This window comes from Lagenorhynchus albirostris, chromosome 10 (genome assembly GCF_949774975.1).
Source record: "Lagenorhynchus albirostris chromosome 10, mLagAlb1.1, whole genome shotgun sequence".
Classification (NCBI taxonomy): domain Eukaryota; kingdom Metazoa; phylum Chordata; class Mammalia; order Artiodactyla; family Delphinidae; genus Lagenorhynchus; species Lagenorhynchus albirostris.
The window spans coordinates 78267490-78281734 of NC_083104.1; the positions used below are offsets into that span (position 1 = coordinate 78267490).

General features: G+C 37.8%; 1 protein-coding gene across 1 annotated transcript in view; it reads right to left on the bottom strand.

The window, feature by feature from the left end:
* Positions 1-14245, bottom strand: part of PKHD1 (PKHD1 ciliary IPT domain containing fibrocystin/polyductin) — a 433598-nt gene that overhangs the window by 156763 nt on the left and 262590 nt on the right. The window contains exon 52 of the mRNA XM_060164227.1: positions 788-925. Within this exon, the coding sequence (XP_060020210.1) occupies positions 788-925 (138 nt within the window). The remainder of the gene's footprint in view (positions 1-787; positions 926-14245) is intronic.

Here is a 14245-nt window from a genome sequence, read left to right on the forward strand (position 1 = left end):
TTTCTGAAAATTCTCTTTTAATCTCCTCTGTGGGGGCAAAGTAGAATGCCTTTCTGAGTTCAAAAGTAGTTCCTTTAAGGGCAAGGGACATGTCTTCCCATCATTGTGTACAACAGTTTCAAGTACAGAGCCTACCTAGAGCAACTCGGGTTTTTATTTAAGTAAGCCAGTGTACCAGACCTGGTTAAAGACCACCCCAGATCCACTCCATCCTGCAACATCCCTCACTTCCCAGCGGGAGGACCCTCATCTCCTAGCACCATTGCATCTCCCACACTGTGCAAACAGCCCTGGTTCCTCGAGAGACTCACTCTCACTGCACAGCGATTTCTGCCCCAGTATAGCACGAGGGCACAGCTTAGCTTTCAGGTCTGTTCTCTGAAGGACGTGCACTAAGATAGCAACTGAAATTTTCCTGTGAGTTGGTTGATCAAAGGATAACCAATCCACCCTACAAGATCTTCTGAAAGAGTGAGCCACGGGTAAATTCTCACACAAAGAACTAAAGGGAGAATTGATGTGTGGCCTGAAGGAGGCAAAAAGAGCCCTGCAATGAGTATGAGGACCCTGGGACCAGATGGCAGCAGACAGCGGGTGGACAGGAGGGGGTGACCAACAAACATCACCTCTGTCTGTGTCCAAAGCTTGCCAGGGAGAAGCTTTACTAGCAAACTTCCTCCTTGGCTCAGCCCTCCCCAAACTCCCTCAAGCAACCCTGCTGGAGGACACCATCCTCTCCCAAGGCCTCTCCCTCCTCCCAATCCCGGTGCCCTTGCCTTTGACTCACCGACTTTCAGTTCCCCGCCTGCAATGAGCATGCACGCCAGGCTCAGAATGTTGCTTCTGTCCACAGGGAATTCTAGAGTCCCCATCACATAGAGGCCTCTGAGGGATGGAAGATCTGTATCCACAAGGACAGTCCTGTCTGCAGAAGGAAAAGAAATTGCTCAGACCCATAAACACAACGAGAATTACCTCCTCTCCTCCAGCGAGCTGCACTGCGGTGCTCGAGGCAGTTCAGGAGCTGCTTCCCTTGCTGCCTGGGCCAGGACAGGGGCAGGAAGTGGAATAACAAATGGTTTTCCAAAGGCTAGGCTTTCATAAAGAGGCAGGGGAAACAAGAGGCATGATGCATACATTCTGCCATCGTTTTACAAACTGAGGGTCATGGCCAAAGGCATTGCCGATGCCCCAAACCCTGCCCCAAGCCTACTTTAGTGCAAATGTCCAGATGAACTGCACACCCTTTGTCCCCATCTCTCCAGTTTGGCTCTCATGTCTGAGAGGTAGACAACCATACAGACGACCTTGGCCTCTGAAGTCAGACTATCTGGATGTGAATTCCAGCTCTGCTACTGTCTGACTGCGTGGACCAACAATTTTACCCCTCTGTGCCTCAGTTTTCTAATCTGTGAAGTGAAGATGATAATAAAAATACTTGCTTCATTCATAAGGTTTTTGTGAGGATTAAATGAATCAATAGACCTAAAGGGCTGAACCATTCTCAATTCCCCAATCCCACCACGAAAAGCCCAGTGTCTGGTACATGCTCAATAAACACTGGAAATTTTCATTATTAGTACTGTTGTCCATTAGCTTGGCAAGCTTACAGAGCTCATGGGACAACTTAAAACTTATTCTTCATTTCCCCTTCCATAAAAGCAGTTTCTATACAACTTCAGGAGAAAGAAACATTGATTTTTGTTTGAAAGTAACAATAGAGTAATACATGAGTAAAAATTCACCTTTAAAACAGTAAATATTTCATGTGTGCCAAAGTATTAAGTGCTACTTTCTGAGGCTTGGTAGTAATTCAACCCAAATTAAAGATATCAAATAAACATTTCTGCTTGCATCTTAAGTATCATAATCACTGACACATGCAAAGATTTTTAAGGAATTTTAAAAAAATTTATTTTGTTGAAGTATAGTTGATTTACAATGTTGTGTTAGTTTCTGGTGTACAGTAAAGTAATTCAGTTATACATATATATATATTCTTTTTCATATTCTTTTCCATTATAGGTTATTAGAAGATAATGAATATAGTTCCCTGTGCTATACAGTAGGTCCTTGTTGGTTATCCACTCTATATATAATAGTTTGCCTCTGCTAATCCCATACTCTCAGTCCTTCCTTCTCCCACCCCCTCTCCCTTGGCAACCACAAGTCTATTCTCTATGGCTGTGAGTCTGTTTCTGTTTCATAGTTAAGGAATTTTTAAACATAATCTCACTTCTCATTCCAAAAAACAATGCACCTGTTGTTCTTAAGGACCTGCTCACCCAAATTAACTTCTCAGGAGTTGTCTTTTCTGGTTCCTGCCTACTGCTCAAAGGATAAGACCACCACACCTTCCTATGGCAGAGAGTAGAGGGTTGTGAACCAATCATTTCCCTCTTCCTCCTGGTTCATAGTTAGACTACCTTTTCTAGCCTCCTCTACAATTAAATGAGCCATGTGACTGAGGTGTAGTCAATAAAATGTAGGCAGAATCGAAGTGTGACATCTCCGGACCTGGTCCCTAAATTCTCCTGCACGTATTCCCTCCCTCCCCTTGTGTCTCAGTTAAATAGTAGAACACAGGTTCTCATGGTGTGGGCATGGGTCAAACAGCATCTGCATCACCCACTCATTCATCAGAAGCAACCCAAGTTTTAGCTCTGCTGGTAAGCCATTCATGGTCTCACACTGGATCCACTACTCCCCTGTGAAAATCTCTCTTCTTACAACATAGCACTAAAACACATTATTGTAATTACATACATGATTATTGCTTGTAAGGAGGGAACTGTCACTGGGCTGGTCCTCAGTGTCATTATGTCTTTCTCTCCAACTGTTACTTCCTTAGGAGAAGAGAACATCCCTTTTTCAAAATCCCTAGTGCTTACTGTGACATCAAAGATAAAGCCGTTAAATAAACATTGCCCAGATCTGTTGAGTTTAGTTCCCGACACCCCTTAAAATTCAAGTTTATTAGTGACTGATACAAAATGAATTATCAGGCTAAACAGATGAAAATAAATTTGCATTTCACTTTCAATTTCATGTTTGCTCCTTTCCACACATTCAAACAAGAGTGAAATATCTAGAGAATGTTCTAGGTTTAACATATATTTTATAGATTCATGGCTTTAACATGACTTCAAAAGCAAGATAGAAATTATTTCAAGCAAACACTTTTCAATACAAGAGTTCTATACAAATAGCCTTTATCTCTGCCAACCTATGGTCCATTCTACCAGTGTTTGGCTGTTGAACCTGATTGTACAAAATAACTGAATTTCTTCAATAAGGTTTTCTCTCATTCACAAAATACTTACACACAACACACACACACACACACACACACAAAAGCATGATATTAGGTCTCTTTTGAATATACTTCTCAGTTAAAATATGTCTATTACATGGAATTTAAAGTTTTCCCTTTGGTCTTTAGCACATTCCCCCTTCGTAGATGTTTTTCTTTCTTTCATTTATTTTTTCTACTGCGCCATGAAGCTTGCGGGATCTTGGTTCCCAGGCAGGAGGTCAGGCCCAAGCTCCTGTGGAAGGAGCTCTGAGTCCAAACCGCTGGACTAACAGAGAACCTCAGACCCCAGGGAATATCAATCAGAGTGAGGCCTCCCAGAGGTCTTCATCTCAGCACCAAGACCCAGCTCTATACAACTGCCTGCAAACTCCAGTGCTGGATGTCTCAAGCCAAACAACCAGTAAAACGGGAATACAGCACCACCCATCAAAAAAAAAAAAAAAAAAAAGAAACAACAAAAAAATATGTTACATACGAAGGAGCAAGGTAAAAACCTACACGACCAAATAAATGAAGACAAAATAGGCAACCTACCAGAAAAACAATTCAGGGTAATGATAGTATAGATGATCCAAAATCTCGGAAACAGAATGGAGAAAATACAAGAAATATTTAACAAGGATCTAGAAGAACTAAAGAGCAAACAAACAGTGATGAACAACACAATTACTAAAATTAAAAATGCTCTAGAAGGAAGCCATAACAGAATAACTGAGGCAGAAGGATGGATAAGTGAGCTGGAAGATAAAATGGTGGAATAACTGCCAGGGAGCAGAATAAAGAAAAAAGAATGAAAAGAATTGAGGACAGTCTCAGAGACCTCTGGGACAACATTAAACACACCAACATTCAAATTATAGGGGTCGCAGAAGGAGAGAAAAAAAAGGGTCTGAGAAAATATTTGAAGAGATTATAGTTAAAACTTCCCTAACATGGGAAAGGAAATAGTTGATCAAGTCCAGGAAGCACAGAGAGTCCCATACAGGATAAACCCAAAGAGAAACACGCCAAGACATATTTATCAAACTATCAAAAATTAAATACGAAGAAAAAATATTAAAAGCAACAAGGGAAAAGCAACAAATAATATATAAGGGAATCCCCATAAGGTTAACACCTGATCTTTCAGCAGAAACTCTGCAAGCCAGAAGGGATTGGCAGGACATACTTGAAGTGATGGAAGGGAAAAACCTACAACCAAGATTTCTCTACCCAGCAAGGATCTCATTCAGATTCAATGGAGAAATTAAAACCTTTACAGATAAGCAAAAGTTAACAGAATTCAGCACCACCAACCCAGCTTTACAACAAACGCTAAAGAAACTTCTCTAGGCAGGAAACACAAGAGAAGGAAAAGACCTACAAAAACAAACCCAAAACAATTAAGAAAATGGTAATAAGAACATAATTTCAATAATTACCTTACATGTAAACGGATTAAATGCTCCCACCAAAAGACATAGACTGGCTGAATGTATACAAAAATAAGACCCATATATATGCTGTCTACAAGAGACCCACTTCAGACCTAGGGACACATACAGACTGAAAGTGAGAGGAAGGAAAAAGATATTCCATGCAAATGGAAACCAAAAGAAAGCTGGAGTAGCAATTCTCATATCAGACAAAACAGACTTTAAAACAAAGACTATTACAAGAGACAAAGAAGGACACTACATAATGATCAAGGGATCAATCCAAGAAGAAGATAGAACAATTGTAAATATTTATGCACCCAAAATAGGAGCACCTCAATACATAAGGCAAATGCTAACAGCCATAAAAGGGGAAATCGACAGTAACAGATTCATAGTAGGGGACTTTTAACACCCCACTTTCACCAATGGACAGATCATCCAAAATGAAAATAAATAAGGAAACACAAGCTTTAAATGATACATTAAACAAGATGGACTTAATATATATAGGACACTCCATCCAAAAACAACAGAATACACATTTTTCTCAAGTGCTCATGGAACATTCTCCAGGATAGATCATATCTTGGGTCACAAGTCAAGCCTTGGTAATTTAAGAAAATTGAAATCATACCAAGTATCTTTTCCAACCACAATGCTATGAGACTAAATATCAATTACAGGAAAAAAAACTGTAAATCATACAAACCCATGGAGGTTAAACAATACTCTACTAAATAACCAAGAGATCACTGAAGAAATCAAACAGGAAGTCAAAAAATACCTAGAAAAAATAAACAATGAAAACATGATGGCCCAAAACCTATGGGATGCAGCAAAAGCAGTTATAACAGAGAAGTTTATAGCAATACAGTCCTACCTCAGGAAACAAGAAACATCTCAAATAAACAACATAACCTTACACTTAAAGCAATTAGAGAAAGAAGAACAAAAAAAACCCCAAAGTTAGCAGAAGGAAAGAAATCATAAAGATCAGATCAGAAATAAATGAAAAACAAATGAAGGAAATGATAGCAAAGATCAATAAAACTAAAAGCTGGTTCTCTGAGAAGATAGACAAAAGTGATAAACCATTAGCCAGACTCATCAAGAAAAAAAGGGAGAAGACTCAAATCAACAGAAACAGAAATGAAAAAGGAGAAGTAACAACTGACACTGCAGAAATACAAAGGATCATGAGAGATTACCACAAGCAACTCTATGCCAATAAAATGGACAACCTGGAAGAAATGGACAAATTCTTAGAAATGCACAACCTTCCAAGACTGAACCAGGAAGAAACAGAAAATAAAAACAGAGCAATCACAAGCACTGAAATTGAGACTCTGATTAAAAATCTTCCAACAAACAAAAGCCCAGGACCAGATGGCTTCACAAGCGAATTCTATCAAACATTTAGAGAAGATCTAACACCTATCCTTCTCAAAACCTTCCAAAATATAGCAGAGGGAGGAACACTCCCAAACTCATTCTACGAGGCCACCGTCACCCTGATACCAAAACCAGACAAAGATGTCACAAAAAAAGAAAAGTACAGGTCAATAGCACTGACGAACATAGATGCAAAAATCCTCAACAAAATACTAGCACATTAAAAGGATCATACACCATGATCAAGTGGGGTTTATTCCAGGAATGCAAGGATTCTTCAGTATATTCAAATCAATCAATGTGATACACCATATTAACAAACTGAAGAAGAAAAACCATATGATCATTTCAATAGATGCAGAAAAATCTTTTGACAAAATTCAACACCCATTTGTGCTAAAAAAAAAAACTTTCCAGAAAGTAGGCATAGAGGGAACTGACCTCAACATAATAAAGGCCATATATGACAAACCCACAGCCAACATTGTCCTCAATGGTGAAAAACTGAAACTATTTCCACTAAGATCAGGAAGACAAGGTTGCCCACTCTAACCACTATTATTCAAGGTAGTTTTGGAAGTTTTAGCCACAGTAATCAGAGACGAAAAAGAAATAGAAGGAATCCAAATCAGAAGAGAAGTAAAGCTGTCACTGTTTGCAAATGACATGATACTATACATAGAGAATCCTAAAGATGGTACCAGAAAACTACTAGAGCTAATCAATGAATTTGGTAAAGTAGCAGGATACAAAATTAATGCACAGAAATCTCTTGCATTCCTATAAACTAAGGATGAAAAATCTTAAAGAGAAATTAGGGAAACACTCCCTTTTACCATTGCAACAAAAAGAATAAAATACCTAGGAATAAACCTATCTAAGGAGACAAAAGACCTGTATGCAGAAAACTGTAAGACACTGATGAAAGAAATTAAAGATGATACGAAATTAAAGATGGAGAGATATACCATGTCCTTGGATTGGAAGAATCAACATTGTGAAAATGACTCTACTACCCAAAGTAATCCACAGATTCAATGTAATCCCTACCAATGGCATTTTTCACAGAACTAGAACAAAAAATTTCACAATTTGTATGGAAAGACCAAAGACCCCGAATAGCCAAAGCATCATGAGAAAGAAAAACGGAGCTGGAGGAATCAGGCTCCCTGACTTCAGACTATACTACAAAGCTACAGTAATCAAGACAGTATGGTACAGGATAGAAAGCCCAGAGATAAACCCATGCACATATGGTCACCTTATCTTTGATAAAGCAGGCAAGAGTATACAATGGAGAAAAGACAGCCTCTTCAATAAGTTTTTCTGGGAAAACTGAGCAGCTGCATGTAAAAGAATTAAATTAGAACACTTCCTAAAACCATACACAAACATAAACTCAAAATGGATTAAAGACCTACATGTAAGGCCAGAAACTCTAAAACTCTTAGAGGAAAACATAGGCAGAACATTCTATGACATAAATCACAGCAACATCCTTTTGACCCATATCCTAGAGAAATGGAAATAAAAACAAAAATTAAAAAATGGGACCAAACGAAACTTAAAAGCTTTTTGCACAGCAATGGAAACCATAAACAAGAGGAAAAGACAATATTCAGAATGGGAAAAAATATTCTCAAACAAAGCAACTGACAAAGGATTAATCTTCAAAATATACAAGCAGCTCAAAATCAAAAAAACAAACAACCCTATCCAAAAATGGGCAGAACATCTATATAGACATTTCTCCAAAGAAGATATACAGATTGCCAACAAACTGATGAAAAGATGCTCAACATCACTAATCATTAGAGAAATGCAAATCAAAACGACAATGAGGTATCACCTCACACCGGTCAGAATGGCCATCATCAAAAAATCTACAAACAAGAAATGCTGGAGAGGTGTGAAGAAAAGGGAACCCTCTTGCACTGTTGGTAGGAACGTAAATTGATACAGCCACTATGGAGAACAGTACAGGGGCTCCTTGTAAAACTAAAAATAGAACTACCATATGACCCAGAAATCCCACGACTGGGCATATACCGTGAGAAAACCATAATTCAAAAAGAGTCATGTACCACAACATTCATTGCAACACTATTTACAATAGCCAGGACATGGAAGCAACCTAAGTGTCTATCAACAGATGAATGGATAAAGAAGATGTGGCACATATATACAATGGAATATTACTCAGCCATAAAAAGAAACGAAATTGAAATAGTTGTAGTAAAGTGGATGGACCTAGGGTCTGTCACACAGAGTGAAGTAAGCCAGAAAGAGAAAAACAAATACTGTATGCTAACATATATATATATATGAAATCTAAAAAAAAAAAAAAAGATTCTGATCAACCTAAGGGCAGGACAGGAATAAAGACACAGACATACAGAATGGACATGAGGACACGGTGAGCGGGAAGGGTAAGCTGGGACGAAGTGAGACAGTAGCATTGACATATATACAATACCAAATGGAAAATAGATAGCTAGTGGGAAGCAGCCGCATAGCACAGGGAGATCAGCTCGGTACTTTGTGACCACCTAGAGGGGTGGGATAGGGAGGGTGGGAGGGAAACGCGAGAGGGAGGGGATATGGGGATATACGTATGCATATAGCTGATTCACTTTGTTATACAGCAGCAACTAACACAACACTGTAAAGCAATTATACTCCAATTAAGATGTTAAAAAAAAAAAAAGATGAGTTAGACATGTCTCCCATCATCAGGTGAAGACAGACAAATAAATACAATGCAATATCCTTGAAATGATATACTTTTTCATTACATGGAGATTGACCTCATCTTCATTTTCATCGACTTCAAAACAGAAGTTCTGTCCAAGTGCCTATTATAAAAAAATTCTGTGAAAATGAAATAAACCTATTACCACTAAAGAATTTTGTAAAAGAATTCTCCTTGTATTACGGTAACAGAGATGACAGCTAGCGTTGCAAGTGATGCAGGCAAAACACTTCCCCCTGACTTAGTATCTAGAGCAGATCAGGTCCAAATGGACCAACCCTCAGCTATAATGACAGCTTCTAGAGGATTTCTCTCTGTTCCAGGTGTGGAAAGTTAGGACCAATATGTCACATTGTCTAGGAGTAGCATGATTTCCATGAAGTTACTCAAGACGTTTCAGAAAAATCATTCAGAAGCAGTTATGCACACAACCCACTTAGAAACTTGAATGATAAACCACATCTAATTTAACTGTGGCCCAGTGCTTTTCACCTTGTCTTGACTTGGCCAAGGCTCCTGCATCCTACTATGTCAGTGACCAATCTATCCTACTGAAGAGAATGAGCACTGGCATATGGGAGGAACCATCTGGAATTTCTGTTGCTCGATGGGAGGCTGATGGGGGAACATATCCGTAAAGAGACTCCAAAAAGAATTAATGAGTACCAGATGTAATTAAAGACTTCTTTCCCCCTCAAAGGAGCTCAGGACCAGCCATGGGGTGGTGACTCTTGGTCCAGAATTACACCCTCTTTCTACTTGTTCATCCATCAAACACTAAACATCCCACCATCTTTATTTTAGCGTTTTTTCCCATGCGGTGTTTGGGGGTTTTCTTCTCCCCTGAAATGGTTGTATTTTGACAATGAGAAGGATAAAGCTTTATAAATAATATCTGGAAAGTTAACACTCAGGAAAAATCACCTGACTTTCCCCACGTATCAAATGCAACTACAAAAATAAAAACAAAGAGGCATTAGTCTTCTATAAATGCATAGCTACACTTAAGACCAGAAATCCTGAGCCACATCAAAAGGCAGATGTCTCTGACAGAAGGCGAGGGCTTCTTTGTATCAGGAATGATCTACTATAGCTACAAAGCATGCCATATAATTTCAAAACTAGATTTAAACTCATTTTATTCCCCCAGCAAAGTCAGGGGATCAAGGTCACTATTGTGTAGCATTCCAAGGGTCTGACATTCATTTAAATCCTGTAGAAAAGAGATCAAGGGCAAAGGGCACAGATCCTGGGAATAATGATGGGGTCTCGCGAATAAGCACAATTTAGGGCAGGCAGACCCACTGCTTGTGTTATATTCACTGTATCAGGCCCATAACTTAGGTGGTGAAGACAGTTTCCACGACAACCCTGCTATTGTCAGGAACACAGCCTACACCAACTTTGGACATGTCTCTGACTTCTAGGGGAGAATGATGGCATGCAAGGGCAGAGCAGGACATACAAGGACTATTTGTAGGCTTATTATTTTCCTGTATCTTCCATAATTAATAAGCTTGTTTCTACATTCAGTCTTAGCTCCAATACTTTCCCATAAATATGTGAACCAGTGGAAAAATAAGTTTTAATGCCATTTCAATCACTATTAAGTGACCCAATCTTCCTTTTTAAAAAGAGAAGACTATTTTTAGCTCTAAAGTAACTATTTTAGATATTTAGACATACATATGTACACAGTCATTGGTAGTATTTTCTCTCCTTTGTAGTCATTTAGCTTTTGGTGACTCTAACGATTTATCCAAATATTCCATCTATCACGATATATGAGGATGGTTCATCCAAAAATATTAATTTTATAATAGAATGGAAATTGTCATACATAAAGAGTTCACAGGAATGAAAGGTTAACATGATTGAAAATGAAAGTCAAGTAGACTAATTTACAGAGATGTTGGTATTCATTTATAAAGAATTCATTGTCTTATAGAAAAATCAGAACAAAGAAGTGCTAGAAGATGATGCAGTCTTTCTATAACTATATTCTTTTCAAAGAGCTGCTAACTTTACAGCCTGCCTTTTTCATCAAATCCACACAGGTGGTTTCTTTATTCTACTCTATCATTTTTTTCAAACTGGTCTTAAATATAGGCAGAAGAGGCAGTTTTCAAAGTACCCAGAGGCACATGATTCAGGCCTGAAAGCCAGCTTCCTTACACCTTGAAGAAAAGCCATCTGCCTGCCTGGTGTGTGTGTCTTTGGGGTGGGGGTAGGGGGAGGCTGCTCTCTTCACTCTCACCTCATGAGAAGAGTCCAATTTAAACTTCGAACAACAAATTCCCATCCCCTCCCCACACACACTCTCTCTGTTTCTTTCTCCATCACAGACAAACGTGCATAATTCCCACAGTAGAATCAACATGTTAAATTATGATATTTTAATTGATCAATAAAATGTTTAACATACAGTGTTTATCTTTTCCTCTAATCTATACCATCTGTTCTTCAAAAATATTTTGAATCTATTTAATAGGAAGGTCTTTAAGTAAAATTACCAACTGTATCAGATCAATCTTCTAAAAGCCCAAATTCTGAAAGGAACATACCAGAAGGTGCTGCCATTTTTATAGAAATAGAAAAGAATTTGTGCCTTCTTTTATTCCAGGTTTCTTGGTTTTGTTTTGTTTTTAGTCTTGAGACGCTGTTATGCTGCAGTTCTCTCCATTAGGCTTCAAAGAATTCAGCGTGGCCAACTTGGTATTGCCTTTTCTTAATACAACTTTAATATTTAAAAAATTGATGTATAATTGACATGCAAAAAGCTGTACATATTTCATGTATACAACTTAATGAGTTTAGAAATAAGTATACACCCATGTAACATCACTACAATCTAGGCCATAAACCTATCTATTCTTTCCAAAAATTTCTTCCCACCCTTTTAATTAATCAACTTATTTACTTATTTGTTATTACTTTTGGATAAGAACACTTAACATAATATCTACCCTCTTAGCAAATTTTAAGTACAGAATATCATATTGTTTGCTATAGGCACTTTGCTGTACAATATCTCTCTATGATTTATTCATCATGCATAACTGAACATTGCACCCTTTGACTAGTACCTCTTCATTTCCCCATCTTCCCTGTCCCGGCAACCACTCAATTTAAAAAATGGGCAAAGGAACTGAATAGACATTTCCCCAAAGAAAACATGACAAATGTACCACAGGTATATGAAAACGTGCTCAACGTCACTAATCATCAGGGAAATGCAAATTAGAACTACAAGATATCACCTCACAACCCTTAGTATGGCTTTTATCAAAAAGAAAAAAGAAAACACAGATAACAAGTGTTGGCAAGAAACTGCAGAAAATGGGACCTTAGTGCACTGTTGGTGGGAATATAAACTGGTACAGCCACAATGGAAAACAGTATGGAGGTTCCTCAAAAAATTAAAAATAGAACCACCATATGATCCAGAAATTCCACATCTGGGTATTTACCCAAAGGAAGTGAAAACAGGACCTCAGAGATATCTGCATGCCCATGGTCATTGGTTTTGCCACTTGAAACAAGGTCCATGGTGCTCTGATTGCTCAGGTGACTCGAGACTCAAAAAAACAAGCAACAGGATAACAACAGCAAAAACCTAGACCTTGCAATCCCCAGGAGACATAAAAGTGAAGAGCAGGCATTCTGATAAATTTGAGGTCAGATGTTTTATCCACATAATGAGGGCAGAGGCTTTATCCACATAATTCTGTTATCTCAATGTATCATTAATGAATCTGTACTAACCTGAAGTTTCATGATTAAATTCCTCTCCATCCCTTGCCGTACATGACACATTCATATTTGGAAAGGCATAAACTGATAAGTCTCAGGTGATCCAATTATTAAATTTTTACATGTGGCAGTTAGTGTTAAAGCCAAATGAGGCACCAAATTTATTTTATGTGGGTTTTTGTTTTGATTTGTTTCCTTAAGAAAAATAATGAAATCAGCTTGTAGTAAATAAATATATTTTCCCAATTTAATCCTGAAGAAAAAACATGAAGATCTATGAAATAAGTGATATAGCTCCATGTAGCAAACATTATATTCAATGAGTTTATTTCCCCTTCAGCTCTTTTTTGAAAACAAATCCTCTCTTTTTTTCTCTGCTTGACACTAGAGAGGGCAATGTGTCCAGAAAACTATGAGATTCTTAACTCTTCTTTAATGTTATTGGTTATTGTTTTCTCAAGCTTTCAATTATTTCTTCCAGCTGGAGGGAAAAACCCCTCCAAAACACTATTAAATTCCTTAAAAATAAAATGCTTGTATTCTATTTGTTTTAAAAATTATATGCATTATTTCATAAATGCATAATTGATGCTTAAAAGAGAACTTAGAATATAGTACCTGACTAATAAATATTGAGTAAATAACCTCTGTTCTACATTTTAACACATTGTATTCAAGTTCACAACTTCGGAGCAAACTAGTCTGTATTTTCCATTCCTAAGATCATGAAGTGCTTATGTTCTATATAAATATAAGAATTACTTCTGTAGAGGTGTTCACTGTCCTCAACATTCCATTGTTATATATTTTAAAAATTCCCAAAGTCTTTAAGAATTTCTTTGTAAATTCCAATAAATTACATTTATTTAATGCTTGGAGTTTCCAAAATAACTTCCTTTCCCCTTGAGTTCAAATACATCCCAGAGACCATGAAGGTTCCTAAAACTTTTATTCACAATTCACATGTATTTCAACAATAATATCCAGACTTTACAACCCCTGCCATAAGTCCCAATACTCTAAAATATCTTCATACTGCTTGGCAAAGATACTGAAATCCCCATCCTTAGGTTTAATCGTTCTTTTTAATCCAGGGTGTCTAGAAATTCCCAAGAGAAGAATGATATATAAAGCAAAGCATTATCACTGACCAATAAGTTTATTCATTCACCCATTCATTCACTTAGCAAATATTATCAAGTGCTTTGTTGGATACTGGCATATGTAAAAGAAATGAATATAAATAAAATAAGGCTTCCCATTCCACAGAGAGAAGTAAATACTTTTATGAGATTGATCGGATGAGTTTTTGGTGGAAGGAAGAAGTAGATCTGAATCCTTTTTAGTATTTGCTTCTGATATGCACCAAAATAATCATGGCAAGACCCAGGCACTATTTCAAAGTAAGGAACATTGTGTCTGTTTCTCCCTTCTTTCTAGTGCCCATCCATCCCCAAGAACCCAATGCCTTCATTTGCTCATAACCCCCAATGGCTGGAATCCCCATGATGCCCCACCTACCTACCCTCCACACATATCCAGGGTCTAAGTAGTTCTACAGTCCCATTCACATCTCAACTATATCCCCATTCTCTCCAGGCTACAGTCACTGAC